This window comes from Vulpes vulpes, chromosome 13, assembly GCF_048418805.1.
Source record: "Vulpes vulpes isolate BD-2025 chromosome 13, VulVul3, whole genome shotgun sequence".
NCBI lineage: Eukaryota > Metazoa > Chordata > Mammalia > Carnivora > Canidae > Vulpes > Vulpes vulpes.
In genome coordinates, this window is record NC_132792.1 from 1,195,376 (window position 1) to 1,222,913 (window position 27,538).

At 61.0% G+C, this 27,538-nt stretch overlaps 2 protein-coding genes across 2 annotated transcripts in view; one reads left to right on the plus strand and one right to left on the minus strand.

Moving 5' to 3' along the window:
• Positions 1–9,128: 9,128 nt before the first annotated feature.
• On the minus strand, positions 9,129–12,679 carry C13H8orf90 (chromosome 13 C8orf90 homolog). The gene is given in 3 exon segments (XM_072733647.1): positions 9,129–9,326; positions 9,328–9,680; positions 12,601–12,679. Coding segments are annotated over 3 exon segments (630 nt in total).
• Positions 12,680–20,208: 7,529 nt separating this feature from the next.
• The window catches only part of LOC112909228 (maestro heat-like repeat family member 5), a 70,259-nt gene continuing 62,929 nt past the window's right edge, over positions 20,209–27,538 (plus strand). The window contains exon 1 of the mRNA XM_072733648.1: positions 20,209–20,357. Coding sequence (XP_072589749.1) covers positions 20,209–20,357 — 149 coding nt within the window. The remainder of the gene's footprint in view (positions 20,358–27,538) is intronic.

The following is a 27,538-nucleotide window of genomic DNA, read 5'->3' on the forward strand; positions in this document are numbered from 1 at the left end:
CTCAGTGCATAGGGCTTGGTCTGTGAACATGATCAAGGCTCAGTCCATAGGACTTGGTCTGTGAACTGATCAAGGCTCAGTCCATAGGGCTTGGTCTGTGAACTGATCAAGGCTCAGTCCATAGGGCTTGGTCTGTGAACTGATCAAGGCTCAGTCCATAGGACTTGGTCTGTGAACTGATCAAGGCTCAGTCCATAGGGCTTGGTCTGTGAACTGATCAAGGCTCAGTCCATAGGACTTGGTCTGTGAACTGATCAAGGCTCAGTCCATAGGACTTGGTCTATGAACATGATCAAGGCTCAGTGCATAGGGCTTGGTCTGTGAACATGATCAAGGCTCAGTCCATAGGGCTTGGTCTGTGAACTGATCAAGGCTCAGTCCATAGGGCTTGGTCTGTGAACTGATCAAGGCTCAGTCCATAGGGCTTGGTCTGTGAACTGATCAAGGCTCAGTCCATAGGACTTGGTCTGTGAACTGATCAAGGCTCAGTCCATAGGGCTTGGTCTGTGAACTGATCAAGGCTCAGTCCATAGGACTTGGTCTGTGAACTGATCAAGGCTCAGTCCATAGGACTTGGTCTATGAACATGATCAAGGCTCAGTGCATAGGGCTTGGTCTGTGAACATGATCAAGGCTCAGTCCATAGGGCTTGGTCTGTGAACTGATCAAGTCTCAGTCCATAGGGCTTGGTCTGTGAACTGATCAAGGCTCAGTCCACAGGGCTTGGTCTGTGAACATGATGAAGGCTCAGTCCATAGGGCTTGGTCTGCGAATTAATCAAGGCTCAGTGCATAGGGCTTGGTCTGCGAATTAATCAAGGCTCAGTGCATAGGGCTTGGTCTGCGAATTAATCAAGGCTCAGTCCATAGGGCTTGGTCTGTGAACATGATCAAGGCTCAGTCCACAGGGCTTGGTCTGTGAACATGATCAAGGCTCAGTCCATAGCTGCGATCAGGGATCAGAACATGGCCAGGAATAGGGCAAAGTTTGTAGCGGGGCCAAGCCTCCATTAGTCCCTGGGATCAGGGCTCAGCCTGTGACTGCAGTCAGGGCTCAGTCCGTGACCACGGTCCCCGCTCAGTGTTTGACGGGGATCAGGGCTCAGGACGCGGCCAGGATTGGTCTCAGTGTTCAAGCAGGGATCAGGGCGGGTGCTCCAACCAGGGGAGGGCTCCACGTGCGACCGGGTCAGGGCTGGGGGCAGGCTCAGAGGCGCACTCGCGTCCCTGCAGGGCTCCGTGTCTATGTGGCCGTCGGTGGGGTGTCGGCAAAGGGGGATCTCAGGAAATTGGCTGTCGCTCCTGACAGCAAAGCACACTTGTTTTGCCTGATTTTTTTCTCCCTTCCCCTACCCTCAGCCCAGCCAGGCAGCCGGGGAAGGTGTAATTAAAAATCAGGTTTGTTAACACGAACACGACGTACATAATATTTAAAACATCCAAGCGCCTTTAACTCACTACCGACGTGCATTTGCTCATTAAGCAGGAATTTTTTATGGCAGCAACACTGCAAATAGCTCTTATTAAAATGCTCAAAACGCCATCTGGTCGTTCGCGGAGACTCGGAAGTGCCGCGGAGGTGGCCCAGCCTGCCTGGGGACGTGGAGATTCCCCGAAGAGCGGCACGACCGGTCCCCACCCAGGTCCCCGAGTTCGCTGGGGTCCCACGTGCACCTCACTTCAATTCGTCCCCGCGGGCAGACGAGGAGCCAGAGACTGGGGCAGGAAGACACCTGCCCGATCGGCGCCGCTACTCAGAAGAGACACCTGGGCGGGAGCCCGCGTCCTTCTGGCCCGGAGGCCCGGCCTCTCCCGGGAGGCTGGAGTTTGATGAGGCAAGGAGCCCGGGCACCTCGAGGAAGCTGGGGCGGACGGCAGGGCCGGAGGACGCCAGCCAGCACCGCCCCGATGTGGGGTCCCGCGGCACAGCCCCGGGCCGGCCCTATGGACGGGGCGGAGTCCACCCGCTCACCAGCCGCGACCCCGGGGACACACGGAAAGGGCTTTGCAAACTGTGCCCAGGCTGGGGAAGGGCTGCCAGGCCTCCCCAGGCCTCCCGAGCCCCCCGGGGCGGGGCCGCGTCCAGCGGGCTGTGGCCGAGCACCCAGAGGGAGGTCCCGTGCTCCCGCGCGGACTGCTGGCTCCTTGCCCGAGGAGAGGGATCCGGGCGCACCCGCCCGCCGGGCCCCGCGGATCGGCCTGCATCTCCGCAGCCTCGGCCGGTCCCCCGCAGCCCACTGGGCCAGCCCCCGCCTCAGGGCAGACACACAGACAGACAGGACCCCCACCGGCCTCTGCCGGGCTACAGGCGGCCTCAGGGCACGCAGGCGGCCGTCGGCACCGGTGCTGCCACCAGCGTCTGGGTCCGTCTCCGCACATCACCACAGGAAGGCCGTGCCCCCCGCTCCCGGCCCCCCAGCCAAGCACCGGCCACAGCGGGAACCTGCCTGCCATCCCCCAGGGACGTGGGGGGGGACTCAGCGTCCGGGGCAGGAGATGGGGCACCTACTGCAGCCCGAGGTCCTCGCAGGTGGCTCACGTCCCCAACACGTGGGACCATAGAGCATTTGCCTCTGTGCCCCCAGCAGCGGACGGCACCCGGTGGAGCGGCCATCCCTGAGCTGGGCAACACCCCCGGGGTGGGGGGGCGGCCCTGGGGGATCCCAACTCTGGTGTGTGGGAGGAGCCAGGGAGGCTTCCTAGAGGAGGTGCGGTCCCCAGACCGCCCAAGCCAGAGAGATGGAGCCAAGGAGGAGCAGGGAGGTGCTGGGCTCCCGGGGGAGGTGTGGGGGTGTGGGAGGAGCCAGAGACTCCCCAGGGCCACGGGGGAGGACAGCGGGCACAGCTCACCTGTGAGCCTTGGGGGCTGGCGGGGGACGTGCAGGAGCACAGCCGGGGACACTGCCTGCAGGCAGGTAGGCTGAGGTCACCGGGTGGCACCGCGTGGGGAGAGGCCTGGCGAGAGCAGGGGGCAGCCAAGGGGGAGGGAGGGGCACGAGGGGCAGGAGGGGCTGCCCCCACCCGCTCACCCCCCTGTGGGCCTGGTCCTCGGGTGCGGCCCCTGGCACAACCCTGGCACGACCCCAGACCCACTCAGGCACAGTCTCCACCTCAGCAAGAAGATCCTCAGATCACTGGAGCCGGAGCCCAGAGCTCAGTGGGTGGAGCTTCCGGGACCGCAAAGTGCTTTGTTCATTTGCCTTCGAGAAACACTGGTGGGCGCAGGTGCCCACAGACACGCACACAAGCGCATGCACACATGCAGATGCACGCAGGTGCACACGTGTCCTCACCCGCAAGCCCACGTGCAAGCACAGGCGGGTACATGCATGTACACATGCACACGGGCACATGGGCACAGACACAAGCGATTATGTGCACGCAGCTCTTGCAGCTCTGCACACCCAGGGCCCACAGGTGTGGCCTCGGGCAGGATTAACACGCGTCAGTCACACGCCCTGATGATAAGGAAACAGGGAGCGATATTCCGGTTAGTAAACTCCTGAGGACACGCCCCAGTGCAAACCAGTCACATGCAGAAACTCCCCTCCACCGCCCTTGGACCTGTCTTTGGGGTCCTGGTTGGTGAGCCTGCCTCCCCCCTGCCGCCTGCTCAGCCCACCCCGCACCTGCCCCGGCCTCGACACCCCCCAGCCCACCCCGCACCTGCCCCGGCCTCGTCCCCCCAGCCCACCCAGCACCTCTGGAGAAGCCAGGAAGGGTCTCATCCGGCCATGCGCACAGTCTGGGCCTGGGGCTTGGCAGGCTGGGCTCCTCCCCTGCCCCGTCCCCAGGCAATAAGTGGCAGTTTTTAGAAAGTGTCACTGTATTCCCAGCTGTTGTTGCCAAAAAAAGGGGGAAAAAAAAAGACAAAAAAAAAAAAAAAAACACTGCTCCTTGGTTTCAAGGAAACTCACAACAACTTCAGAAAAACGCGTGAACATGATGGATGTGCTCGTTTCCCTGAAGATTCAGCAAAGGCCAGAGGCCCCCACGTTTTGTCACAGGCGGTTGGGGCCGCGGGAAGTGGGCCGGGCGGGGGCCGGGGGCCTGGTCCGGGTCTGGCATCGCTCCTTCCCGGGCGGCGCGGCGCTTCCTGAAAGGAGCCATCCTTTATTCCCCTTTATTCCCGGGAATAACGGCTCTTGACATAAACGAGTCCCGCTAGCAATTAGCCGTGATTAATGTGGAGTTTCGCTGCACAAGTGGAGGAAGCTCGCGGTCCCCCGGAGGAGGTGGGCGACAATCGCATATTCATGGATCTGGAACAAATGTGCGTTTAAGGGGAGTGGGGGCGGCTCCCTGGGACTTTTTCCAGCCGCAGCGCCCGGCCTGGGAACCGGTGGTGACTCAGCGTGGCCGTGACCGCGGACAGGACCGGGGTCAGGGGACGGAGGCCCACCCCGGGGACCCCCTGCCGTCAGACGTGGGGCCGAGCCCTCATGAGCCAGGCCTGGGCCAAGCGCCGACACACCCCTGCCCCTGGGGTCCCCGGGATGGCTCAACCCCGCCCCCCATCAACCCAATGGACACATGAGGGCCGCGGAGCTCGGAGAGGTCGGGGAGCTTGGCCGCCACGCAGGGCCGCCCTTGGGAGCACAATGGAAACCCGCCCAGCCATTGTGGCATTCCTCAGTTTCCCCAGCTGAGAAACTAGGGGTGATGGGGACCCGCCTGGTCTGGGGCTGGGACGCTGACTCGGCCAAACTTCAGAATTCCCTGGAAGCCTCCCGGCGCCCTCCGAGGTGGAGCCTGGCGTGGCCTGCTCGAAGCCACCCCTCCCCGGCCGCCACCTGTCCCCGAGGTTCCTCTCAACTCCCCCATGGCTGCGGCCGTCAGCAGCTCCCCTTAGTGGAACTTCAGGGCTCACTGGTGCTCGGAATTAAAGGGCCACAGGAGAACCCATCGCCCCTAACTCAGCGCCAGGACCTGAAATCGGCCCCAGCGGCCCTGCCAGGGACAGTCCCCGGCGCCACTAGCAGAGAAGACCCGGGCCCCGGGCACGTGCGGGCCGGCCCGCTGCACAGACGAGAAGCCCAGGCCCACGTGCACGCCTCGGGGGCCATCGGGGCGACGCAGCCGCCACCAGACAGACCTGCTTCGGCGCTGAGCCCGTGAGCCCGCAGGCCTCGCCGCCTGGGCCGCCCCCTGAGCGGGCTCCGGAAACTCCGTCCCTCCCAGGCCTGGGCGCCCCTGGCTGCGCCCTCCCCTGCTTCCCGGGCGGCTTTCAGGAAACCCCGCGGCCTCCCCGCTCCGCTCCGACGTCCAGCAGGTCCGCCGGGATTGTCCACGCCGGCCCGCCCCCAGGTCGCAGCAGTCGAACGAGCTCTCTAGACCTTCCAGAACTTTCCTTCGTTGTCACTGCACACATTTCCTGACTCGCTGCCAGAACCTCGGACCCACAGAAGAGGCAGGCGTCCTGCGAGCGCACCGGTGCCCCACACACGAGGGGGGCGCCCTCTTCTTCCCCAGGAACCAGGCTGGCGCCCACCCCCAGGGCATGTTCCAGAGCCCTCATGGGGTCTCTCCGCTCCCAGCCCACCGTGGGATGAGCCACTGCGAGGCCCCGAAGGCCAGCCCCGGGCCTCGGGATGCTGGAGGATCCACTGTCACCAGCACCACCGGGTCACCAGGCAGAGGGACTCACGCTGGCCCAGAAGTGACAGACACATGGCGCCCAGGACCCATTGGCCGACCCTAGTCACCCAACCCCACCCATCGCCCTGGGTTGTTCCAGAAGGTGGGAACAGGACGCTCTCGGTGCGCTGTGTGGGCGACCCCTCCCGGAGCCCATCCGGCCGCCCACGCCGACGCCCCCGGTCCCGACCTGGGCATTGAGCCCTCCATCCAGACGCCCGCCTGCAGCCCCCAGTGGCCGGGCCTTCATTGTCATTCCAGGCCAGCGCAGGGCGTTATCTGAAGGGGGAGGGACTCGAGTGGGTCCTCACGGCAACTCAATTAATCCTCCATCGGAAATTCTAACACAATCAATTTGGGGAGCCGGCCGACATCATAACACAGTAATTAGGAACAACTTTCAACTCTCGGCTTCCTTTGAAGATTGTAATTGCAATTAATTAAACATCCTCGCTGCTCCTCAGAGTCTGTTCCAGAGGAAAATGGAGCAAAGGCGGGGGGCGGGGGGGAGGGTGCCCCGACCCCTGTTCTCAGCAGCCCAGGAATCCAACAGGACTTGGAAGGGCGTGAGGCCCCCGTCTCCCTGGGAAGGCCCGTGGCGACAGCAAGGTAGGGGACCCAGCATGGGGGCTCTGAACCAACGCCCCAGGGCCCTGCCCCTCCCCCAGGGCCCACCTGCACACAGAACGGAGCGGGGACCCCAGTTGCATCCCTGGGCCTTTGTCACAAATTCAGAAAATACCAGGTGAGCACCCACCACTGCCAACACGGGCTTCCCCACTGCACCCTGACAGGTCACAGCCTTGACCCCCGGGCTGGGGACTACCCACGAGGCCGTGGGCTCCCCCGGCCGGACCTGAGCAAGCGAGCGAGGCCAGCGAGCAAGGTCAGCGGAGGGAAGGTGGGTGCCAGGCTCTGCGGGAGGCACAGCAGGCAGCAGGGCCCCGGACAGAGGAGGGGCGGCCGCTGGAGCGAAGACAAGGGGACACATGATGGTCACGGCGGAGGCAGCTGTCCTCTCCCCACCGGGCTCTGCCCCAGGGCGACCTGACCCACAGATGAGCTCTGAGCATCCCAGTGGCCAAGCGAGGGCCCCGGGCTCTCCCCGCGGGACAAGCAGCGACTGCCCACGTGCTCATCTAAGGGGCGACGGGCAGGGCGCTGCCCTGACACCCTCCCAACCCCGCGCCTCCCCCGCCTGAACGCTCGGCCCCAGCACTGGACCCAGCACCCGGCCCCCCGTGCTCAGAACACTACTCAGGTTTCCAACCCCGCTCTACACCGAAGGGCAGACGTTCGTTTTTCTGACCACGCTCCTCCGTGGGACCAGCCTATCTGACTGGAAGAGAAAACGTGCGATTTGGAAGATGTCGTCAGCCCTGGGGCCAAATGCCCACGCCTCTCGGCTGGGATGGACACGGAGGCCGACCCCCGTCACTCCTCCCTCCTCCCCACCGAGGCTCGCACGGTGCTCCAGGCCTGGTCCTTACAACCCAGTCAAGGGAACCGGGGGGTGGGGGGTTCAGGCAACACAGGCCCAAGCCAGCCAACGTGTGCTACTGCCCGAAGCGAGGCTTTAGTCCTGGATCGAACCTTACCTGAAGCTCAGTTTATTTCTGGATCTTCCAGTTTTATAAACCATTTTTAAACCTTTTATAGTTTAAGCCTGTTAGGGCAGGCCGTGGTTTTAACCGAGTTCTAATACCACACAGCCTCGTGCCCCTGGGCAAGCCCTGTGCCCTCTCGAGGCCTCCATGTCCTCGTCTGTCTGCCATCTCCACGGAGGTGCCATGAGGATGACATGAGGCTGTGGTTGTGCAAGGGCCCTGGAACCGAGAAGCCTGTGCCCCCGTGAAGAGGGGGGCTCTGCGTACCCCCTGCAGCTCCCTTCCTGACCACCCTGTGTGAAATACCGCCCGCCCCTTCTCATTTTCTTCCTAGCACTTATTGCCACCTTTTACTTTTTTTTTTCTTTCTAATCATGTGAGTGTCTTCATCGGGTAACTCATCTGGGATCTTTGTGCCCTCGGTCAATGCCTCTCGAACGAGTGGTGGCAAAGGACCAGCGCTTTTATTTCCAATCTGTTCCCGAGTAATATACTTTCATCAACTAGATTTTTAAAAAAAATACATTTCTAGAAAAAAAAATCTACTTAAAAATACTAAACAGAAATCCTGAATTTTTGTCATTACTCCCTGCAGCCATAAAATTCCTCTGCCAGCTTGTTTCAGGAATCTTTCAATGGCGACTCCGTTTCTGCTGTTTTGGGAGACACACGAGCTCTGTCCCCACAGGGCCGGTGGAGCCGTCAGAGGAGCCGCCCCGGGGGTGGTGATAGACCCCGGTCTGCCTTGCCCCTGAGGTAGGGCATGCGTCAGCACCCAGCGCCGTCTCCCAGGGCCCCCACAGGGACCCCCCGGTGTCCAGAGGGTTAATTCTCTGGGCTTCGCACCGGCCAAGGCCTTCCTTCCCGCCTCTGTCACTTCCTCGCTCGCCCACTTGAGTGTCAACTCTCAAATAAACTGCATTCGGATCCATGTTTAGGGACTGCTCCTGGGTGGACCTGAACAATTAATACACAACATAGGAGGCACAGCACCTGGTGTCATTACTGCTGTCGCCCCACGGGGAGCCAGACGCACAGATATTACAAAGGAACTGTTGTGCATCCCAATAAAATGGAAAAGACAAAGTCGACAGGTGGAAGGAGCCTGGAGGGGCGGAGGGAAAGCTGGGGACCCCTCTTCCAGAGCCCAGGCACCTCCTTCTCTTCCAGAGGTGAACCCTTCCTGTCACTGGTTCTCGAAGCAAACCAAGCAAGGCTCTGGAAACACCATTTCTGCCCACGACTGGGAAGCTATAAATAACTCCCAGATCAGAAGAAAGGAAAAAAAGAACCCAGATTCTGTCTGCACCGGAGTGAGAACGCACCCTCCCAGGGCGCCTGCCTCCCGGCACACCTGGAACCCACCCCCCACCCCACCCCCCAGGAGGACACCTAAGCCTCTGGCCCCCGGGTCGGCCGAGGAACCTGCCAGGGCCATGCGTGCGGAGGCTCTGTGCTGCTGGAGCCGCCCCACAGCGGGAGGCGCACCCGGGATGGAGGCTGGCTCGCCGGTGGTTGTTCTGGGCCCACCGGAGGCTTTGGGGGGCATAGGAGGAGGCACCCCATCCCCCCAGAACCCTCATCTTGGAGGAAGGAGAAACCACTGAACTGGAGGTCAGGTGTGCAGGGAACCCGATCCCCATGCTCCTTCAGGGCCTCAGTGTCCTGATCTGTGGGATGGGCAACCACCCCCAGCTCTGGGGTCCAGAATGCAGGCCCTGCGGGTGGCCGCCGGGCCACAAGCCCCCATCCCGGGTCCCATCCCGGGTCCCATCCCTCGGACAGCCTGCGCCGGGGGCCATGCCCACCTCACTCCTTCACTCGCTGTGCCCTGGAGCCCCGGGTGGCTCCCGGGCGGCACCGGCAACCGGGTCGCGCCCCGGGCTCAGCCTCCCCGTCCCGCCTGCCCGGGGATGCCCAGCGAAGAGCCTGGACGAGCGGAGCAGAGCAATGCTTTATTGGCGGCGCGGGTGCGGCTAGCCCAGCCCGGGGGCCCCGGCGGGGGCGGCCTCGGGCCCCGGGAAGGCGGCGGGGCCGGGCGCAGGGGCCAGCAGCAGGAGGCCGGGCCAGGGCGCGCCCGCGCTGGCGTAGCTCAGGGCCAGGCGCTCGAGGCGCCGCTTGCGCAGCGCGGCCTGGGCCGTGGCGTGCAGGGGCCGCAGCAGCGCGGGGGGCGTCGCGCCCGGGCCGCGCAGCAGGAAGTCGAAGCCCGCGCGGTCGTGCGGGTCGTAGAAGAGCGGCCCGCGGGCCGGGTCGGGCCCCGGCGGCCAGGCGAACGGGAAGGGCAGCGTGAAGTCCTCGGTGAGCACGCGGATGGCGAAGTCATCCTCCTTGCCCAGCGCGCGGTAGGCGCGCCCGATGCCGCGGAAGTGGGCCGCCCAGAGCTGCGCATCCCCGCCGTAGATGTCCGGGAACGGGGGCTCCGGGGGCGCGGCGGGACCTGGGGGGCCGCGGCCCCGGGGCGACAGAGGGCAGTGCGGCTGGCCCAGAGGCGGCCCCAGGGCGCGCCCTGCAAGGCCGCGGTGCCCCCGTCCCCCCGGGGCTGACAGGGGAGCCGCGAGGCCAACCCCCGAGGGCCCAGGGCCCGCAAATGAGGAGGACAGAGGGCACCAAAGGGTGGGCCCCTCGGCACTGCTCCCGGGAAGACTGGGACAGAGGAGCCCGGGGAGCTTGGCAGGGCCTCCTGCACAGGCTCTGACGCCGGGCCCAGCTCACAGCAGCGGCCGGGGAGGGTGATGTGGTCACTCTGGGTGGAAAGTTGATGCTGGGCTGTGCAGAGGGGGGACCGCGGGAGCCCAGCCTGCAGGTGGGATCAGGGCCCGTGAGGATGAGGTGAGGACACTGCACGGAGAAGCACTTAGCCGGGAGAAGACAGAGGGGCCCAATACCAGGCCTTGCAGGCAGAGGTGACAGCCGTGTCCCAGCCTGGCACAGCGACCCTGGGGCCCGGGGGCAGGAGCAGCCCCAGGGGACAGAGGGTGAATTGGTTCTGTGTCTGTTGGACACCCTCCCCTGGGAGCACATCAACCCTCCGGTGCGTTCAGTGTCCCCCTCTAAGAGTCGGGAACAATCCAGCCTGTTCTGCACCCTCACAGACGAGATGGCACAGACAAATCTACTTTGTCACCGGAGGGTGATTTCCCAGCTCGGTCCCATGGATGTGCCCGAGCCACCAGTCCCCAGGTGGTGGCGTGGGTGGGGATGGGGGGGGATCTGGCTCTGAGGGGGCTGTGGACAAGGCCAGAGGGGCCAGTTCAGAGACCGTTGTGCTCAGCACCGCAGGACAGCTCCAAGGAGGCCCAGGCAGGGCGCTCCCATCACGGGGCTGAAGGGTCCCTGTCCATCCCGCAGCCCGCTGCCCTGCAGGCCTCCTGGGGTGCGGCTGGGGTTCAGTGCCAGCAGGTAGGGCAGGCTGCGTGGTGTTGCTGTGAGCTGGGGATGAGAGAAAGCTGCAGAGAAGAGAGGAGGTCTGGAGGCAGCCCCCAGGGGAGGAGAGGGGAGGACCCTGGCGCCCGTGAGGGGAGTGCCGCCTTCTGACTTGCATGTGGCCAGGTGAGCCTGGCTGTTGCTGTGCAGGCAGGTGAGGAGGTAAGGGCGGCAGCAAGGGGCCCAGGGGGCAGGCAGGGCAGCGATGCAGGTGAGGGGCCGGTGGAAGACGTGGAGGACAGTGGGCCTGGGGTCTGGACTTGGGGCAGGGGCTCCCGGCTGGAGCGAGACCCGGGGAGATGAAGCAGAATGAGGCGGCGGGGCCGGGGCATGGAAAGGGAAGGGCCTGGGGCCCCCCTCTCTGAGCAGGCCAGGGAGAGGGGGAGGAGGAGGAGGAGGCAGTGACGGGAGAGGAAGACGAGGAGGAGGGGCGCTCCTGGGCCCAGACGCTGACGAGTCCCAACAGGCGAGGCCTCAGAGCTGACCCCCGCTCTCCTCCATGGAGGTCACCGGTGACCTTGAGCAGAGCCGCTTTAGTGAAGTGCCAGGAAGGGAGGGCGGCTCTTGAGCGGGTGGGAGGGGAGCCTGGGAAGCCGCGAGTGTACCTAACCTTTGTGAGGAGTCTGCTATAATGGGGAGCAGAGAAACAGGACGGTAGCTGAGAGGGAAGAGGGGTCAAGAGACCGGGTACAACCGCATGCTTTTATGTCGCTGGAAAGATCTAGTGAGGAGAGAAGATGTCAGGCTAGTGGAGAGGGAGGGTGGGGGTGGCCTGAGCAGGCAGGAGCGCCTCCCCCTCTCCCGGGCCTGCTGAGAGCCGGGATTGGGTGGACAGAGCCGTGGGCACAGGTGCAGGTGGGCAGGTGCCTGGGGGCTGGGGCCCCGGGACTCCTCTTCCGATGGCTTTAGTTTCTTGAAAGAGGGAGCAAGGCCAGCCGCTGAGTGGGGAAGGTGGGGGGGCTCGGAGCCAGAGAGACGGGACAGAGGGAGCGATGCGGTGGGAGCGGGCGAAGACAGGCCCTCGGGCTCACAGTCAGGAATTTAAAGAGCATTAGCGGTTGAGTTTACCCCCAGCTCGCTCAGCTGCATGGGTGCAGGCGGGGCGTGGGCGGGCAGCTGGGGGGTTGCCAGGCTGGGACAATAAAACACAGAGGGCCCAGGGAAGGAGGGTGTGTGTGCGGGTGTGATGATCGTGGCAGGGCTGGGTGAGCGGAGAGGGAGGGAGGGAGGGAGGGAGGGAGGACACAGAACGTGCTGGAAACGCTGGGCTGCGGTTCGCCCCAGGAGGACTGGAGTCCTGCTCTGAGGGCCTGAGCTCGGGCGAGACTCCCGACTCCCGAGGATGGGGTCAGGGCCAGGCTGCAGTCAGGGCACTGACGAGGCCAAGGGCCCCGGGGGGGGGGGGGGGGGGGGGGGGGGCGAAGGGGCGAAGGTGGGGGATGGGCGCAGGGGGACAAGATGCTGCAGGGGAGTCTGGGGAACCGAGGGGCCAGGGTGAAGGAAGAAGCCACCTCGGCCACGACCACAGGGATGGAGAGGGTCAGGGCCAGGGTCCCAAATTCAAGGGGGTGAATGACTGCCCCTGTCCAGGAGGGGTGATGCGTGTGTACGTCTGAGGACCGGGGACCCAGCACTGGGGTTTTAGGAGGCAGTGGGGAAGGGGGGGCAGAGAATGTTCTGGAAGGGGCCTGAGGGGTGAGGAGAACCCCTGAGTGGCTCAGGGACCCAGGGGCTGCAGGATTCCCGGGAAGGCTGCAGGACAGTGGGCCGAGAGGGGAGAGGGAAGAAGGGAATGTTGGGGGGTGAGGTCAGTGCCCCCCCGCAGCCCCGTCCTGCGGTGCAACCTTGGCAAAGCTCCCCCCTCCCAGGAAGAGGGGGCAGGACGGCAGCCCCAGAGGCAAGGACACCTCCTTCTCCCCCATCCCTGCCTCCACCGCGGGACTCACCTGGAGGGGCTACAGGAGCAGGGGGCAGACCTACGGGGCTGGGGTCCCCCGAGAGAGGGGAAGCCATGTCAGCAACCTGCAGATGGGGCTTGTTTACCTGGCTGCCCAGGAGACAGACGGGGAGGGGGCGGTTCTGTGGGGGGAGAGAACCTTGCATTTAAAGGGACCCCACCTGGAAGTAAGCTGGGCCCCAGAGGGGGAGGCCCCCATCCCCCCACGCCCCTGCAGCTCACCTGCCCTGCTCAGGAGCCATTCGACCCCACCCTGGCACCCAGACACCTCTGGGCCCCTCCGCACCAGCCCCCACCCAGGTTCAAGGGCCCCCACGCCTCTTCTTCCCCCCGGTCCCCATCCTCCGTGCTCACAGGGCGACATCCCACAGGCACCCCGCGAGTACTCCCAGGGTCGGAGGGGGTGGTGGATCTGCAGCCCCGTCTTCAGCGACTCCAGTAGTCAAACCAGGCCCCTGGCCTCAAGGGACCGGCTGGGCTCTGGGTCCCTCGAAGGGGACCCAACATCGCCGGGGGAGTGGGGACGTGAGCCCGTGACAGGTGCTGGTGGGTGCTGACCGCTATGGGGGTCCTCAGCACTTCGGCCTGCACGGGGCTCCACCGGCCACGCTCGGGGAAGACCAGAGGCCCCGGCCTCCAGCCTCAGACTGGTTCCTGAGGAAGAAATAAGCTCCGGCCCACACCACGGAGCAGGACAGGGGTGGGGGCTGCGTGTTACCCGAGCCCACCGAGGGCTACAGAGCCCAGCACCCGAGGGAGGAGGAGGAGGGGGAGGAGAGGAGGGGGAGAAGGAGGAGGGGAAGGAGGAGGGGTCTTCTGTGTGCATCTCCACACCTCCTCTACGGTGCAGACTCACACCCATGGTTCAGGCCCTGGCTCACGCTGCCTCCTCCAGGAAGCCCTCTCTGCCTGCCCCGTACACCTCAGAGGCCCAGCCGGCCCTCCCACTGGAAGTCACCGGGGGCTGTGCCTTGGCTGGTTAGAGACCTGGGGTCAGGTGCCACCCTCAGGCCTCTGGAAGGTGCCCGAGTAGGAGGCCGGGGAGGCCGCGGTTGCCATGGTGAGGATAAGCGGCTGCTCCATCGTCTCCCCGGCGGGCCTGACACCCCGTCTGGGCCGGAGCTCTGGCGCGGTGGGCCCCAGCAGAAGGGCTGAGCCCCTGTCCCCCCGTGAGCTGCCCCTCAGGGGTTCCTATCGCCCTCAGAAAAGCAGCTGAGGAGGGGGCAGAGCCAGGATGGGGCTCGGGAGAGGACGCTGGACACGCTCATCACAGGCCGTGCAAACCACGTCACCTCGCTGGGCCTCAGTTTCCCCATCTACAAAACAGCTGAAACACCTACCTGGCTCCCGTGGAAGAATCAGGGTACCCGGGGCCCCTGGGGAGCTCCGTGGGCTAAGCATCCGACTCCTGATTTCGGCCCAGGCCGTGATCTCAGGCTCGTGGGGTAGAGCCCCGCACCCTGGTTCAGGCCCCTCGCTCAGCAGGGAGTCTGCTTGGGAGTCTCCCTCCCTCCGCCCTCTCCCCCCGCTTGCACACGTGCGCTCCCCCAGTAAAGACACAAATAAAATCTTTGTTTAAAACATTAGTGTGCTGAAGGATGACACAATGTGACAGGAGTGGAAATGCGCCCCGGACACAAAGAAGTGCCCCCGTCCCCGCCGGCCGGACCTCAGGAGGGGGAAGCTCCAGTCTCTGAGCCGGGGGGACCAAGGCCGGACCCTCCCCAGCTCTGCTCTGCGAGTTCTTGCTGGTGCATTGACGCTCGCACACAACGACAGGGGCACAGGGTCCCCCGGATTCCCCAGTTCCACCCTGGGCACCCTCCCCCACCGTGAGCACGGGCCCCGCAGAGCACTCCCGAGGCCCCGGCCCTGAGGGCCATGGTGGGGTCCCAAGAAGCAGCACCCCAGCCCCGTCGGCCCCCGCGCGAGGCACAGCACCCTCCTTTGGCCCAACCCACCTCCTGAGCCCCCGGCCAGGCCAGGCCCCATATGGAGGCTGAGCGCCGGCCCCCACGCACCCATGGGCCAGGGGCACCGCCAGCCGGAGGCCCACGGGCACGGGGGGGGGCGGTAAGTCACGTGAGGGGCGTGTTCTCCATCATCCCACGCTCCAGCCACTCAGTCGGGGGGGTGGCAGCGCTGGGTGGCGGCTCAGGCGTCCACAGCACAGGGTCAGTGCAGGACCACATGATACCGCCACCGACACCGTGTTCTGCACACCGTGCCTGGGCGCCTCCGGGGCAGGACCACGTCGCGGCCGCTCAGCCGAGCCGGATCGACCAGGGTGCCGCGGGAACAAAGCCCCCGGTCCAGGGAGCCTCGTCCCTCCTGCAGCGTCTGCGGCAGTGGCCGGGGCAGCTCGGCTCCACGGGGCCCCTCCCTGGGGTTGGGGCTCCCCCCAGCTGTGCCCCCCACCCGGGTGGTGCCCCCAGGTCCGGTATCAAGCCGCAGGGCATCCCAGCCGGGCAGAGGGGCGACAGGCAGTCCTTGCAAGAGCACGAGAGGGAAGCGCACGTGGATGCTGTCGCTCCAGGTCCCCAGGTGCCCCTGGCTGCCGGGGAGGCTGGGAGGGGCACCCACACCTGAGCGGGCGGGTGCCAGCACCTGCAGGACGGCCTCCAGCTTGCCCCCACCAGGCACACAGACCCCGGGTGTCTTGGCGCCCTGCGTTCGTTCGCTAGGGCGACCGTGACCAATCACCACCGACGGTGTCGCCGGGGGTTGGAACCCAGGTGTCCGCAGGCCACGCTCCCCGCGAAGGCTCCAGGGGAGAATCTGTGCTTTGTGTCTCCCAGCTTCCAGGGGGCGGGGGGCTGCTGGCCTCCCCGTGTGTGTCCGCGTCGCCCCACTGCCTGCCTGTGCGGTCGCATGGCCTCCTTTCCAGGTATCAGAGCTCCTCCTGCCCCCCCCCCAGGATTCGTGTGATTGCCTTGAGGGGCCCCCCAGAAAATCTGGGATAATCTCCCCATCTGAGGCTGTCTGACTTCATCACAGCCACAAAGTCCTGCTTTGCCACGCACGATAACAATCACCGATTCCGGGGATTTGAACGTCGGCGTCCCCGGGGGGATGCAGCCTCCCACCGCACCCGAGGGCAGATGGTGTGAGGACAAGAGGTCACCTGAGGAGCAGTCCCAGGGCACGCTGTGGGGGTGGGAGGAGGCGGGGGGGGGCAGGCTCGACCGCACCTCCAGACCCCACCTCCCTGATCCCTGGGGGCATCGTCAGCCCGTGGCCTGGAGCCCCCTCAAAGACGACAGGCCGGCCCTGAAACAGCAACAGTAAGCGCCCAGGTGATGCGGGTGCGGAAACTGTGTCACCCGCTCCCCGGTCCCTACCTTCACGGAGGCATGAAAGACAAGTCAGTAAATAAAACAACTATCAATCATTGTAAAGGCTGGAGAGGGAAGCTGTCAGGGAGCTGGGAAGGGGCCGTGGGGACACCCCATGTCCTAGTCTGTGACCCGAGACAGCTTCGCAGGAGAAATAACATCGAAGCTGAGGTTAAGGAAGGTCAGTATGTCGTGTGAATCGGGGAGAAAGAGGGTCTGAGAAACCCTTTGCATATGCAAAGGCCCTGTGGCAGGAAAGACACGGGGCTTGAGGAGCACGAAGTCGCCCAGGAGGCCATGTGGCCGGTGAGTGGTGAGCTCACCAGAGAAGGGAGGGCAGCAAGGACCTGGGGAGACCACGGGGGCCAGGCCCCTTCTCCAGCTCGGAGTCACGGCCCAGGCCCAGGCGTTCCTTCGGCCACCATCTCCTCCCAGGCCTCCTCCCCTCTCAGCGGCGCTCCCACGGCGGCGTCTTCCCTCCGTGACTCCCCGTCTCTAGGGAGGGAGGTGCCTGCCTCCTTGAGAGGCCGCCCAGGGTGTCCTGGTGGAGAGAGCCGCGCAGGGGGAGGCGGGAGGAGACCCGAGGAGCAGAGGCCCCGCGCAGCCCGAACCCCCAGATAATCCCCTCCTGGCGCTGCCACCGCCTCCGAGTTATTTTTAAAACCTCATTTCCAGAAAGTGGAGGAGAAAACCTTTCTCCGCTTTCTTCTGTGACAGATTCGGAGAGGGATCTAGAAAGCGGTGTGGACCCTGGAAAGCACAGCGTGTCCTGGGCCGTGCACCTGGGGGGACCCCGGGGCCAGACACAAGGAGCACCCCCACCCCCTCCCACCCCCCCCCCCACCGGGGCGGCCTCCACAAGGGAGCGCACCTGCTGCTCTCGCCTAGCGAGCTCGTCATGGGGGCCTACTGGGTGCTGGGGCGCAGCAGGGAGGACTCCGGTGTCCACCTTCTTGGAGCACGGGGACTAGAGGGGACCCCCCAGGACTGGGGGGCCGGGGCAGGCGCACGAGGCTGGCCAGGGCCGTCAGCAAAGGCCGCCCGGAGCAGTGACAGGTGCTGGAGCCCGGGGCAGACGAGTGCGTGCGTGGACGGAGCAGAGTGAGGCTGGGTGGGCTCACCTGCTGTCACTACCCCGCCTCCCTCCTCCCTCCTCCCAGGGGGCCCAGCAGGAGCCTGTACTGGGAGAGTTCACGCTGAATAAATATGAATAAATGCTATGGGAGCCCAGGGAAAGCAGGGGCGGCCTCATAGGGGAGGTGACCCGTGGTGGGGGGCTCTGAGGGCAAATAGGGGAGTGCAAAGAGTTTCCTTACAAAAGCAGGGGTGTGGTGGGGAGGGACTGGGTGTTAGAACAATAGGAGGACACTTGTTGAAGAGGGTGAGAGGGATTTATTGGAGGGGGAGCTATCACAACAGGTGCAGGGACCAGGGCTCTGGGGTCGCTCTGGGGTCCAGCGTGGTGGGGGGATGAGGACACTGATCCGAGGTGGGGGGTCCTTCGGAGGGGGAGGCTTCTTGCTAAAACTGGACGTCATAAGAGGGCACTGCTGGGCCCAGGAGAAGGTTCCGGAGCTTGACCAAGCAGAGAGTCTTTGTCAAGGGCATTCCAGGGGAAGGCACCGCTCAAGGCCCCAGGGGCTGACCTGGCTACAGCCTGGAGCAGGACGGGTGCGGGTAGAGGGGGGCCTGGTGGCAGGTGGGCCCCCCCCTCTCTGGGGCAGTAGCAGCATCCCCTGGCGTGGTCCCCAGCAGGGGTGGAGCTGGAGGGACCCCACGCAGAGGCACCGAGCGGGGAGGGAGCTGGCGCTGGCCCACAGCACCCGCCTCCCCGTGGGCAGTGGGGTCAGCAGCCCCGGGTTGCCCAGGGCCCCCTCCCCAAATGCCTTCTGGGCAGGGAGGGCTGCAGGGTGGGGAGGGCTGCGGGGATGCAGTGGCCGGAGGCCTGCCTGGGCCCGCAGCGCCATCTGCCGGCCACATGGGGAGGGACAGGCGGGCACCTCCCTGCCAGCCCTGCCTGCCCCCTAGGAGTGGCGAGAGGGTCCGTGGGGCACCCCGACCCTGTGTGACCTCCTGCCCGCCTCCCCTCTCTGGGCTCCAGCCCCGTCCGGGGTGGCGAGCGCTCCCAGGCGGGGAGCCCGCATCCCGCAGAGGCGGTGCCCCCGGTGCAAGGATGCCCTGGGCCTCAGCAGGGGCACCAGGCATGACCCAGCCGGCAGCAGTTCGACCCTGACAGCTGGCCATGTTGGTGGTGAGCGGTGGGGAGAGGGACAGATGTCAGCTCCCGGGTCACAACCCGTGACGTCCCCGCGTCCCCCGGAGCAGAGGAGGGTCCACAGGGAGGCCCATCCATTCCCACCGCCCCGGTGTGAAGATCAAATTCCCGGGCATCTAGTCTGGCCTGAACCTGCAGGGACTGGAGTGCGCCCCCTCGGAAGTGGCTCCTTCATCGTACCTGGCCAGGGCTTGCCAGAAGGTTCTCCCTCAGAGAGGAGGCTGCAGAAAAGTGGATTAGCCCAGGGCGTGGCCGGAACCCCCAAAGGCCCAAAGGGGCCAGAATCTGCAGGGCCCCAGGCTTGTCCCCTCCTCTGTCGCCTCCCCCCTACCTGGACCCCTAAAGGGGGATGGGCAGCCCTTGGGGCCCCCCTCCCAACCCCAAGGTCTACTCTTGGCCCCAGTTGCAAATTCCCAAGTGGGGGAGACACAGGTTGGCCCATGCTGCGCAGCCAGCCTGGCAAACATCTACACGGGAGCTCTCCGAAGAGAAAGGGGGGCCCCGCTTGTGCCTCATGGGTGGCCGTGGGGTCCCCCCGCTGGGGCTGATCTCCTGCCACGGGCGTCCCTGCAGTGCAGAGTGCCACAGAGGTGCAGGATGGCTCCCCGCAGACAGATCCCTGGCTGTCAGTAACCCCTAGGGCACAGTGAAATCTAGTCGAATGATCCGGAAGTGATGAGTTCGGGGTATGTGTCACCTGTTTGTCATACACCGCGTTTCGTGGTGAGCTTCTGTGGCTGTGCTTAACAACCAGCTCTCAAGATTCCTGGAAATTTGGGAAGAGACATGAGAGCCTTTGAGGGGGCAGCTGCAGCACACCCCTGGCCAAGGCCACCAGGTGCCCCAGGCACACTCCAGAGGCATCAGAGGACGAGTCTCAGAGAAGGGGCACCCGCCCCCCCCCCCAAACACCTGCCCGGCAGCTTTGCAGGGTCCGGCTTTCCAGGCACCTGCCCTCACAAACGAGCGCATGGGCCTAGCTGTCCGCCCTTCGGGGCGCTGGGAGGGAGCCAGTGAGGCTCGGGGTTTCCAGCAAGACCCTTCCCATTTCAGAGCTTCAGCTCTGGGCCTTGGGGGGAATACGGGCTCTGTTGTGCACCGAGCACGTCTCACAGAAAACACAAAGCCCCTGGGGGGAGGGGGGCACGGTCAGCCCGGTTTGGGCAGAGCTCACAGCTTCAGACAAGTCAGTCCCAGAGCTGGAGTCTGAACCCCAGGGGATGCCCACGGCCTCAGGGGTGAGCAGGGGCAGTCTGTCGTCTATGAGGCCTCCCCCAGCAGGGCCCTGGTCGCAGGCACATGGCTGTTTCCGGGGTGCAGGGCTGCATGCACCGTGTGGCCGCAGGGGCTTGAGCCCAGGGGCCGGCTGGACAGGGGGAGCCACGCCTGGGGCTGAAGGTGGCTGGTCAGGGCCCCAGGAGTCCCTCGCTCCAAGGGGAGCCCCACCCGTAGGGCCTCCAGCAGCCGAGTATGGTGACAAGGGGCCGTGCTGGGACCCCGCTCTCCCCGCGGCCTTGCAGCTGGACTGTGGCGCCGGGTGATGGGAGGCCATAACCTAATTCCCACTCTCCCTGGAACAGAACATGGGCTGGTTATCCGTTGCTGGGTAACAAATGACCCTGAGACCCAGTGGCTTCAAACCACACACATTTACTACCTCACAGTTTCTTAGGTCAGGAATCCAGGCTTGGGGCAGCTGGACCTGGGGGTCTCAGGGTCCCTCGGAAGCCAGAGACAGAGGGGCCGAGCCCGAGGTCACATGCGGAACGCAGATACACGCGGGGACTGTGCCCAGAACAGGGCCCAGGTCCACAGCACCGGCCCTGGGAAGCCCACGGGCACTGGGACCATTGTGACCTCAGGGGTGAGGTCAAGGCTGGCCAGGGTGGGGGAGGGGGACACCCGGAGATAGGGCTGCCCCACCCAGGACAGAGCTCGCGCCTGGGGCCTGTGGGTTCTCCAAAGACACCCCAACATGGACGGGCAGCATTCGGAAAAGTCGCAGAGCGACACCACGGCTGATAGGACGTCATCAGCCATGTCCCAGAACCCCAGGGCAGCCCAGCGCCAGGCTGGGACACGTGGGAACCCAGAAGGGGACGCCCCATGCCCTGCTTCCCACAGGTACCCTGGCTTCCCCGTCTTTCAGGAGAGCTCCTCCCTGCAGGGCAGCGAGGGGCACCCCCGGGGCGCATCTGGGGGCTGAGCCCAGGCCCTGAGCCGAGGAAGGAGGAGTCCCTGGGGTTGAGCCCCACGTGGCAGCCCTTCGCTTGGTGGAGAGGAGGCTGGGAGGGACGGCGTTGCATTCAATACCGCTGCTGGTGCGGACAGCGGGGGGCGGGGGGTGGCCGCGTGTCACTGGCCCTGTCCACACTGCAGGCGTGAAGGAGGGGACGGGGACAGCTGGGCTGACAGGGTCCCCCTGCTTCCCTGAGCCTCAGCCTCCTATCTGTGGAACGGACAATAGTGCAAAGACGGGCGCATCCTGAGGAAGGCGCCCCTGGGCCGTCGGGCAGCTCCACCTGCCTGGGCCCCGGGGAGGCCGGTCGGGGGGCAGGTCAGAGGCCGGCGGGTGCCTTCCCCTGCCAGCTCAGAGCCCCCACCCAGGGCGCCCTCCGTGGGCCCCGGGGCGGGCCCGGCTCTCCCGACTATCCCCGGCGGGTTCCGGAGCAGGATTCCCGTGAGGGGCGCCCATCGTGGCGGGCTGTTCCAGAAGGAGCAGCTTCGTACCTGCTTTGAACTCGGTTATTTTGATCTGCGCGCAGTTGCCTCCATGTGTGTGTTGTCAGGCCCGTCTCCTCCTTTGCCACATCTTGGATCATCACTTCTAAGGCGAGAAAACGCTCCCCTCTGCAGCTGTTTGCCTGACTATGCTTCTGTCGTTTTTCTGTATTTAAAAATATATTCAGTTTTGGTCGTCACAGGGCTAGGATGCCATTTTAGGGCAGGATACGGGGCCAAGTGCTTGCGGGTGACACTGAGCAGCCCGAGGTCCCCCCTGCGTGCGGAGGGGAGCCGGGCCCCAACCCATGGCAGCAGCCAGCCTCCGTCGGAAAGGCCGCGCTTCCTGGGAGCGGCAGGGAAGTGGCTGGTTTGTGCGAGGCAGTAGGAAGGTTCAAGTGTGCCCTGAGCCCCGCCGGCCACCATCCCGCAGAGGCCGTGTGTCCTGGGACGGGTCACTGGGCCTGTCTGGGTCTCCGCACCGCGTGGGGTGGGTGTGCGAGTGTGCGAGGACCTCATGGAGTGAGATGAGGTGGGGGCAGAGGGTGGGAGGTGAGGGGACGAGAGGGGCGCCCATCGCTCTCCGGCAGGACGCTCTATGCAGCCAGGGCGAGGGCCCCCCTCCCTGAAGGCCTCCGTCCACACAGCGCTCATCCTCCTCCCACCTAGCGCCCCCACACCGGGCACCCCACTGGCTGGGGCTCCCCGCCCAGGCTCGTCTAGCACGGCCCCACAGCTTGTGCAAACCCTGTCCCTGCTCAGCTTCTCCATCTCACAGGGTCTGCCCATCGCCTCCGCCTAGAACGCGAGCACGATGAGGAAGGGTGTTCTGTGTGTTTGGTTCAGACGGCCCCCAGGGCCCGGAGCAGTGCCTGGCACACAGAAGCATTTAATAAGTGCTCACCGAGGGGATGATGGCAGGAAGGGCTCCGCAGCCACCCCCGGCCAAGGCCCAGCCCGTCTCTGCCCCGACACCCTGTAAACGCCGTCATCCCCGTCATCCCAACGTGCCCTGGACCCTGCGGGCCTGCTGAGGCCGGGCTGGCCAAGTGGGGAAATGCGACATCCCTGGCAACCCCGGGAGGGTCCCCTGCTTGGCCATCCGGTCACGGGCTCCCACAGAGGCAGATGGCGGGGAGGGTCCTCGGCTTGGGCATGGCTATGGGATGGAGTGAGTGTGAACGCCATCTGGGAAGGGAGCTGGAGGAAGCAGGACTGCCAGCAACAGCTCAGGAGGACGGGAGGACGGGAGGACGGGAGGAGGAGGGTCTCACTGCCTGAGGAAGGCCCCCCCACTCCGTGCCTCAGACTCGCCCGCGCACGCGTTCCTTCTGCAGACCCTCGCTGACAGCTGCCCCGGGATGTGTTGGGGACCCAGCGACAGACGGCACATCCCCAGGGACACGTGGGGAGGAAAAGGTCCAGAGGGTGGGTCAGCAGTGACACCAGGGTGCAGGGGAGCCACTCAGCCGGGGAGTCCAGGGGAGGCACCCCCAGCCCCAGGGCACTCCTGCCAAGTCCAGGAGGCTGAAGGGTGGGCGTCTGTGCGCTGCCCTGAAGGGACAGGGCGAGAGGAAGAGAAAGGACCCGTGCTCTGGGCGTGGGCCCTCAGGGCAAAGGCCGACCAGTCAAGGGGGACGGGCCTGGGCAGCTGCAGCCTGGCGAGGGTGCTGCGGGGGGAGAGCTGGCGGCTGCCACAGGGATCGGGATGGGCGGACTGTTGCTTTGATACATCCCTCTACCAATCATCCCACAAATGTTTGCTGAGCGCCTGCTGGGTGTGCCAGGCTCCGTCGTAGGCCCGAGACAAGACCTAGAGACCCCGCCCGGGGGGCTACCTCCCAGGGGGGCAGACAGCCAATCAGCAGTAGATGCAATAAAGTAAGTTGTAAAATGTTACAAGGTTAAGAGTGATGTGGGAAAAACGGAGAGGGGCAGGGGGTGGAGAGGCAGGGCGAGGGGCAGGCTGCAATCTTAAATAAGTTCGTCTAGGAGGTAATAAGGAGCCAAGACTGGAAGGAGGTGAGAAACTGAGCCAAGGAGCTATCTGGAGGAAGGACGTCGCCCAGACTCAAGGGCCCGCCAGCACAAAGGTCCTGAGGCAGAAACGCGCCTGGTGGTTGGAGGTGGGGGGCAGCAGGAGCTCACGGGGGCCGGGATGGCGTCAGCAAGAGAAGGCAGGAGGAAGTGAGGTCAGAGAGGGGGTGAAATCACCCCTGTTCCTAGAGATGCTGCTTTCTTCTCCGTGACGGTATAATTTACGCGCAGTAAGAGTCACGTGCATAGTGGACGGCCGTGCAGAGCCTGGACAACGTCACACAGCCGTGAACCCGCCACCACACGCAAAGATCTGAAACAGGTCTAGCTCCCCGGGGTCCCCCTTGCCCCTTGCGGCCAGCCCTCCCCACCAGCTCCCTGTCCCCAGGAAGGGGACCGCTCACCGGTTTCCTGTCGCATGTGACCTTCTTCGGAGAGAGTCAGAAAGATGGGGCGACACGGCGAGGGGCTTTCAGGGCCTGGTTTCGCTCACGTGGCGCGTGATGCGTTTCCGGACCATCGCCGCCGTCCTGTTTCTCAGCGATTCATTTCTTTTTTTCGTTGCTGGTCCGGTCAGTACTTCCGTGGGTATAATACACAGTTGACGCAGGTGCCAGAGGACACGTGCGTTTCTTCGGCGTGGGGCTGTCCCACGCACAGAGCCGTTCACAAACGCTCGCGTACAGATTTTGTGTGAACGTGGGTTGTCAGGTCGCCTGAGCGCACATCGAGGAGTGGAGCGGCAGCGTGGGGTCGTGAGCGTATGTGTGACCTCCCGAGAAAGTGCCGCACCACTTCCCGCATCCTCACCAACCCTGCGAGAGGCCCGATTACCCACCCGCGTGTAGTATTTCCAGGTTTTTCTTCATTTTTAGCCATCCTAGGAGATGCGTGGTCTTATCCCACTTAGGTTTTGACTTGTCTCCCTCATGAGCAATGGCAGGGAGCGCTGGTTAGGTGCTTATTTGCCATCGGATTATCTCCTTGGGTGGAACGTCTGCTCAAATCTTTTGTATTTCGTTAGATTGTTTGTGCTTGTGTTTGAGTTTTTGTTTGGTTTCGTGAGTTCTTTATACATCCCGGATACAGATCTGCATGGGATATGGGACTTGCAAGTATTTCCTCCAAGTCCACAGTTTATCGTTTCATTTTTTTTTCTAGACATCTTTCAAGAAGCAGAAATTCTTGGGTGGGGGGATGGGGTAACCAGGTGACGGGCATTAAGGAGTGCGCATGCCTCCGCGATGAGATGAGCACTGGGTGTTATACTTTATGTTGGCAAAATGAATCTAAATTAAAATTTTTTTTCAAAAAGAAGCAGAAGTTCTTAATTTTGATGAGATCCAATTTAACGTTTTTTTCCTATGGATTATGCTTTTTCGTGTCACATCTAAGAAATCTTTGTCTAACCCAAGATCACAAAGATTTTCTCCTGCATTTCCTTCTAGAAATTTAGAACTCTAGGTTTTACTTTTAGGTCTGTGATCCATCTTGAGTTAATTTTTGTATAGAGTGTGAAGGATAAATTGAGCATTTTTGCATGTGTACCTCCAATTATTGCACACCATTTGTCGAATACATTTTCTTAGTTGAATCATCACTTTTGCACTTTTATCAAAACCCAGTTGGCCTTGGGGCCCCTGGCTGGCTCAGTCCATAGAACATGTGACTCTCGATCTCAGGGTTGTGAGTTCAAGTCCCACATTGGATGTGGAGACTACTTTTAAAAATTAAATTAAATTAAATTAATAGAGCTCTGACTTTAAAAAAAATCAGCTGGTCTTGTACATGTGAGTCTTTTCGCATTGAATATTTAGATAAATTTTGACAAAACTGACATCATAACAATATTGTTGAACATGGTATATCTTTCCACTTGTTGAAGTCTTCTTGATTACTTTCATTGCTAATTTTATATTTTACAGTTCACAGACCTTGCAATTATTTGCTAGATGTGTACCTAAATATCTCGTGATCTTTAATGCTACTGTATATGGCACCATTTTAATTTCGATTCCCAGTTGCTCAGGGCTAGTACAGAGAAACATGACTGGTTATTGTATCCTGACTTTATTTTCGCAAATTTGCTGGACTCACTGTTCAGTTCTAGTAGCTTATTTGTAGGTTCTTTGGAATTTTTTAACTAGGTGATAACATCCTCTCTAAGTTAAGATAGCTTATTTCTTCCTTTCCAGTCTGCACACTTTTTTTTAAAGATTTTTTATTTATTTATTCATGAGAGACACAGAGAGAGATCGGGGGGTAGAGACACAGGCAGAGGGAGAAGCAGGCTCCAAGCAGGGACCCTGATGCAGGACTCGATCCCGGGTCTCCAGGATCAGGCCCTGGGCTGAAGGCAGCGCTAAACCGCTGAGCCACCCAGGCTGCCCCAGTCTACACACTTCTAATTTCTTTTCTTACCTGTTTGAATTGACTGAGCCCTCAGTACCAGGTTGAATAGAAGTGGTGAGAACAGACATCCATCCTTCCTTCATTCCCAATGACGTGGGGAAAACATGGATGTCTTCACCACTAAGTATGACATTAGCTGTAGGATTTTTGTGGATGCTTCTTATCAAGTTAAGCAAGTTCTTTTCGTTCTTGTCTCTATCGTGAATAGATGTTGAATTTTGTTTTCCTTGCCTATGCTTTCTCTGCATCTACTGAGGTGATTATATGATTTTCTTCTTTCATCTTCCAATATGGGGAGTTACACTGATGTTCAAAAGTTGACCAGCCTTGCATGCCCAGGATAAGGCCCACCTAGTCATGGTAGATGTGCATGTCTATATATTTGGGATTCTTAGGTTAAGAATTTCTTCGGTCTTGGTATCAAGTACTAAGGCTCACCTCACTGAATGAGCTAGGAGGCGTTCCCTCCTCTTTAATTTCCTACACGAGTTTTATAGCATTGATACCATTTCTTCCTTAAATGCTTGGTAGAGTTTAAGAGTAAAGCCACCAACGCCTAAAGTTTTCTTTGAGGGAAGGCCTTCAACTACAAATCCAATGTTAATCGTAGACAAAGGGCTACTCTGGTTTTTTAGTACTTCTTGATTTTAAGCTTTGGATTTTATGATTAAGGAACTCATCCATTTTATCTGGGTTGTCAGATTTATTGGTATAGAGTCGTTCATAATATGCTCCCATTATCCTTTTAATGTCTGTAAGCTGGATCTTTAATGATGTACCCATCCTCACTCTTGATATTAATAATTTGTGTCTTCTTCCTTTTTGGCCTAATAAAGTGTGATAGAGGTTTGTCAAATGCAGTCATCTCTTCAAAGAGTCAGCCTTTGGTTTTACTGATGTTTTCTATTCATTGATTTCTGCTCTCTTTTTATCATTTTCTTTCTTTGGGCTTCATACGCCCCTTTCACCCTAGTTTTTAAGTTTTTCAGACCTGTATTCTTTTCTAACGCTATAGGTTTTCATGCTATAAATTTCCCTCAAAGCACTGCTTTAGCTGCATCTCATGTATTTTTATATATTGTGTTTCCATTTTCATTCAGTTCAAAATACTTTTTAACTTTCCATTTCTTCTTGACTCATGCATTATTTAAAATTGTTATTTAGTTTCAAAATACTTGGGATTTCCCATCTATCTGTCTGTGATTCATTTCTACTTTAATTATATTGTGGTCAAAGTGTATGCTTTGTTTTATCTGAATCCTTTTAAACTTACTGAGACTATTTTATGGCCCAAGAACATGATCTATCTTGGTAGATGTTCCACATCCTCTTGAAAAGAATGTGCGTTCTTCTGTTGTTAAATGGAGAGTTTTGTAAATGCCAATTAGATTCCATTTGCTAAGGGTACTGTTCAAATCTTTTATATCCTTAACGATTATCTATCTTCTTGCTCTATCAATTACTGACAGAGGGATGCTGAAATCTTCAACTATGATTCAACTATTCTTCAATTATCTCTCCTTTGAGTTCTATCTTTTTTTGTTTTGTATATTTTGAAGCTCTGTTTTTAGGTACATGAACATTTAGAATTGTAAGTCATCTTGGTAAAATGATGCCTTTATCATTATGAATTCATTCTCTTTATCCCTGGTTATATTATTAACACTCAATTATACTTTATCTGATATTAATATAGCCACTCTAATTCTCTTCAGATTATTGTTAGCATGGTATATCATTTTCATCCTTTATTTTTCATTTATTTGTGTCTCTTACATTTCCAGCATATACCTTATAGGTAGGTTATACTTGGGTCTTGATTTTTTATTCGATTTGACACTCTCTGCTATTTGATTGAGATATTTAAATCATTTACATTTAATGTGACTATTGATATAATTTGGTTTTAATCTACCACCTTGCGATTTATTTTCACTTTGTTTCTTCTTCTGTTTGCTTCTCTTTTCCTCTATATCTTTTGTTGGCCTATTAGCTATATATATTTTAGTTTACTCTTTGTTTGATTTTTTAGTGATTGTTTTAGGACTTATAGTTTACAAGTTTACCATATCTCAGTCTATGTTCAAATGATGTTATGCTATTTTACTTACAGTGTAAGAATCTTACAACATCTT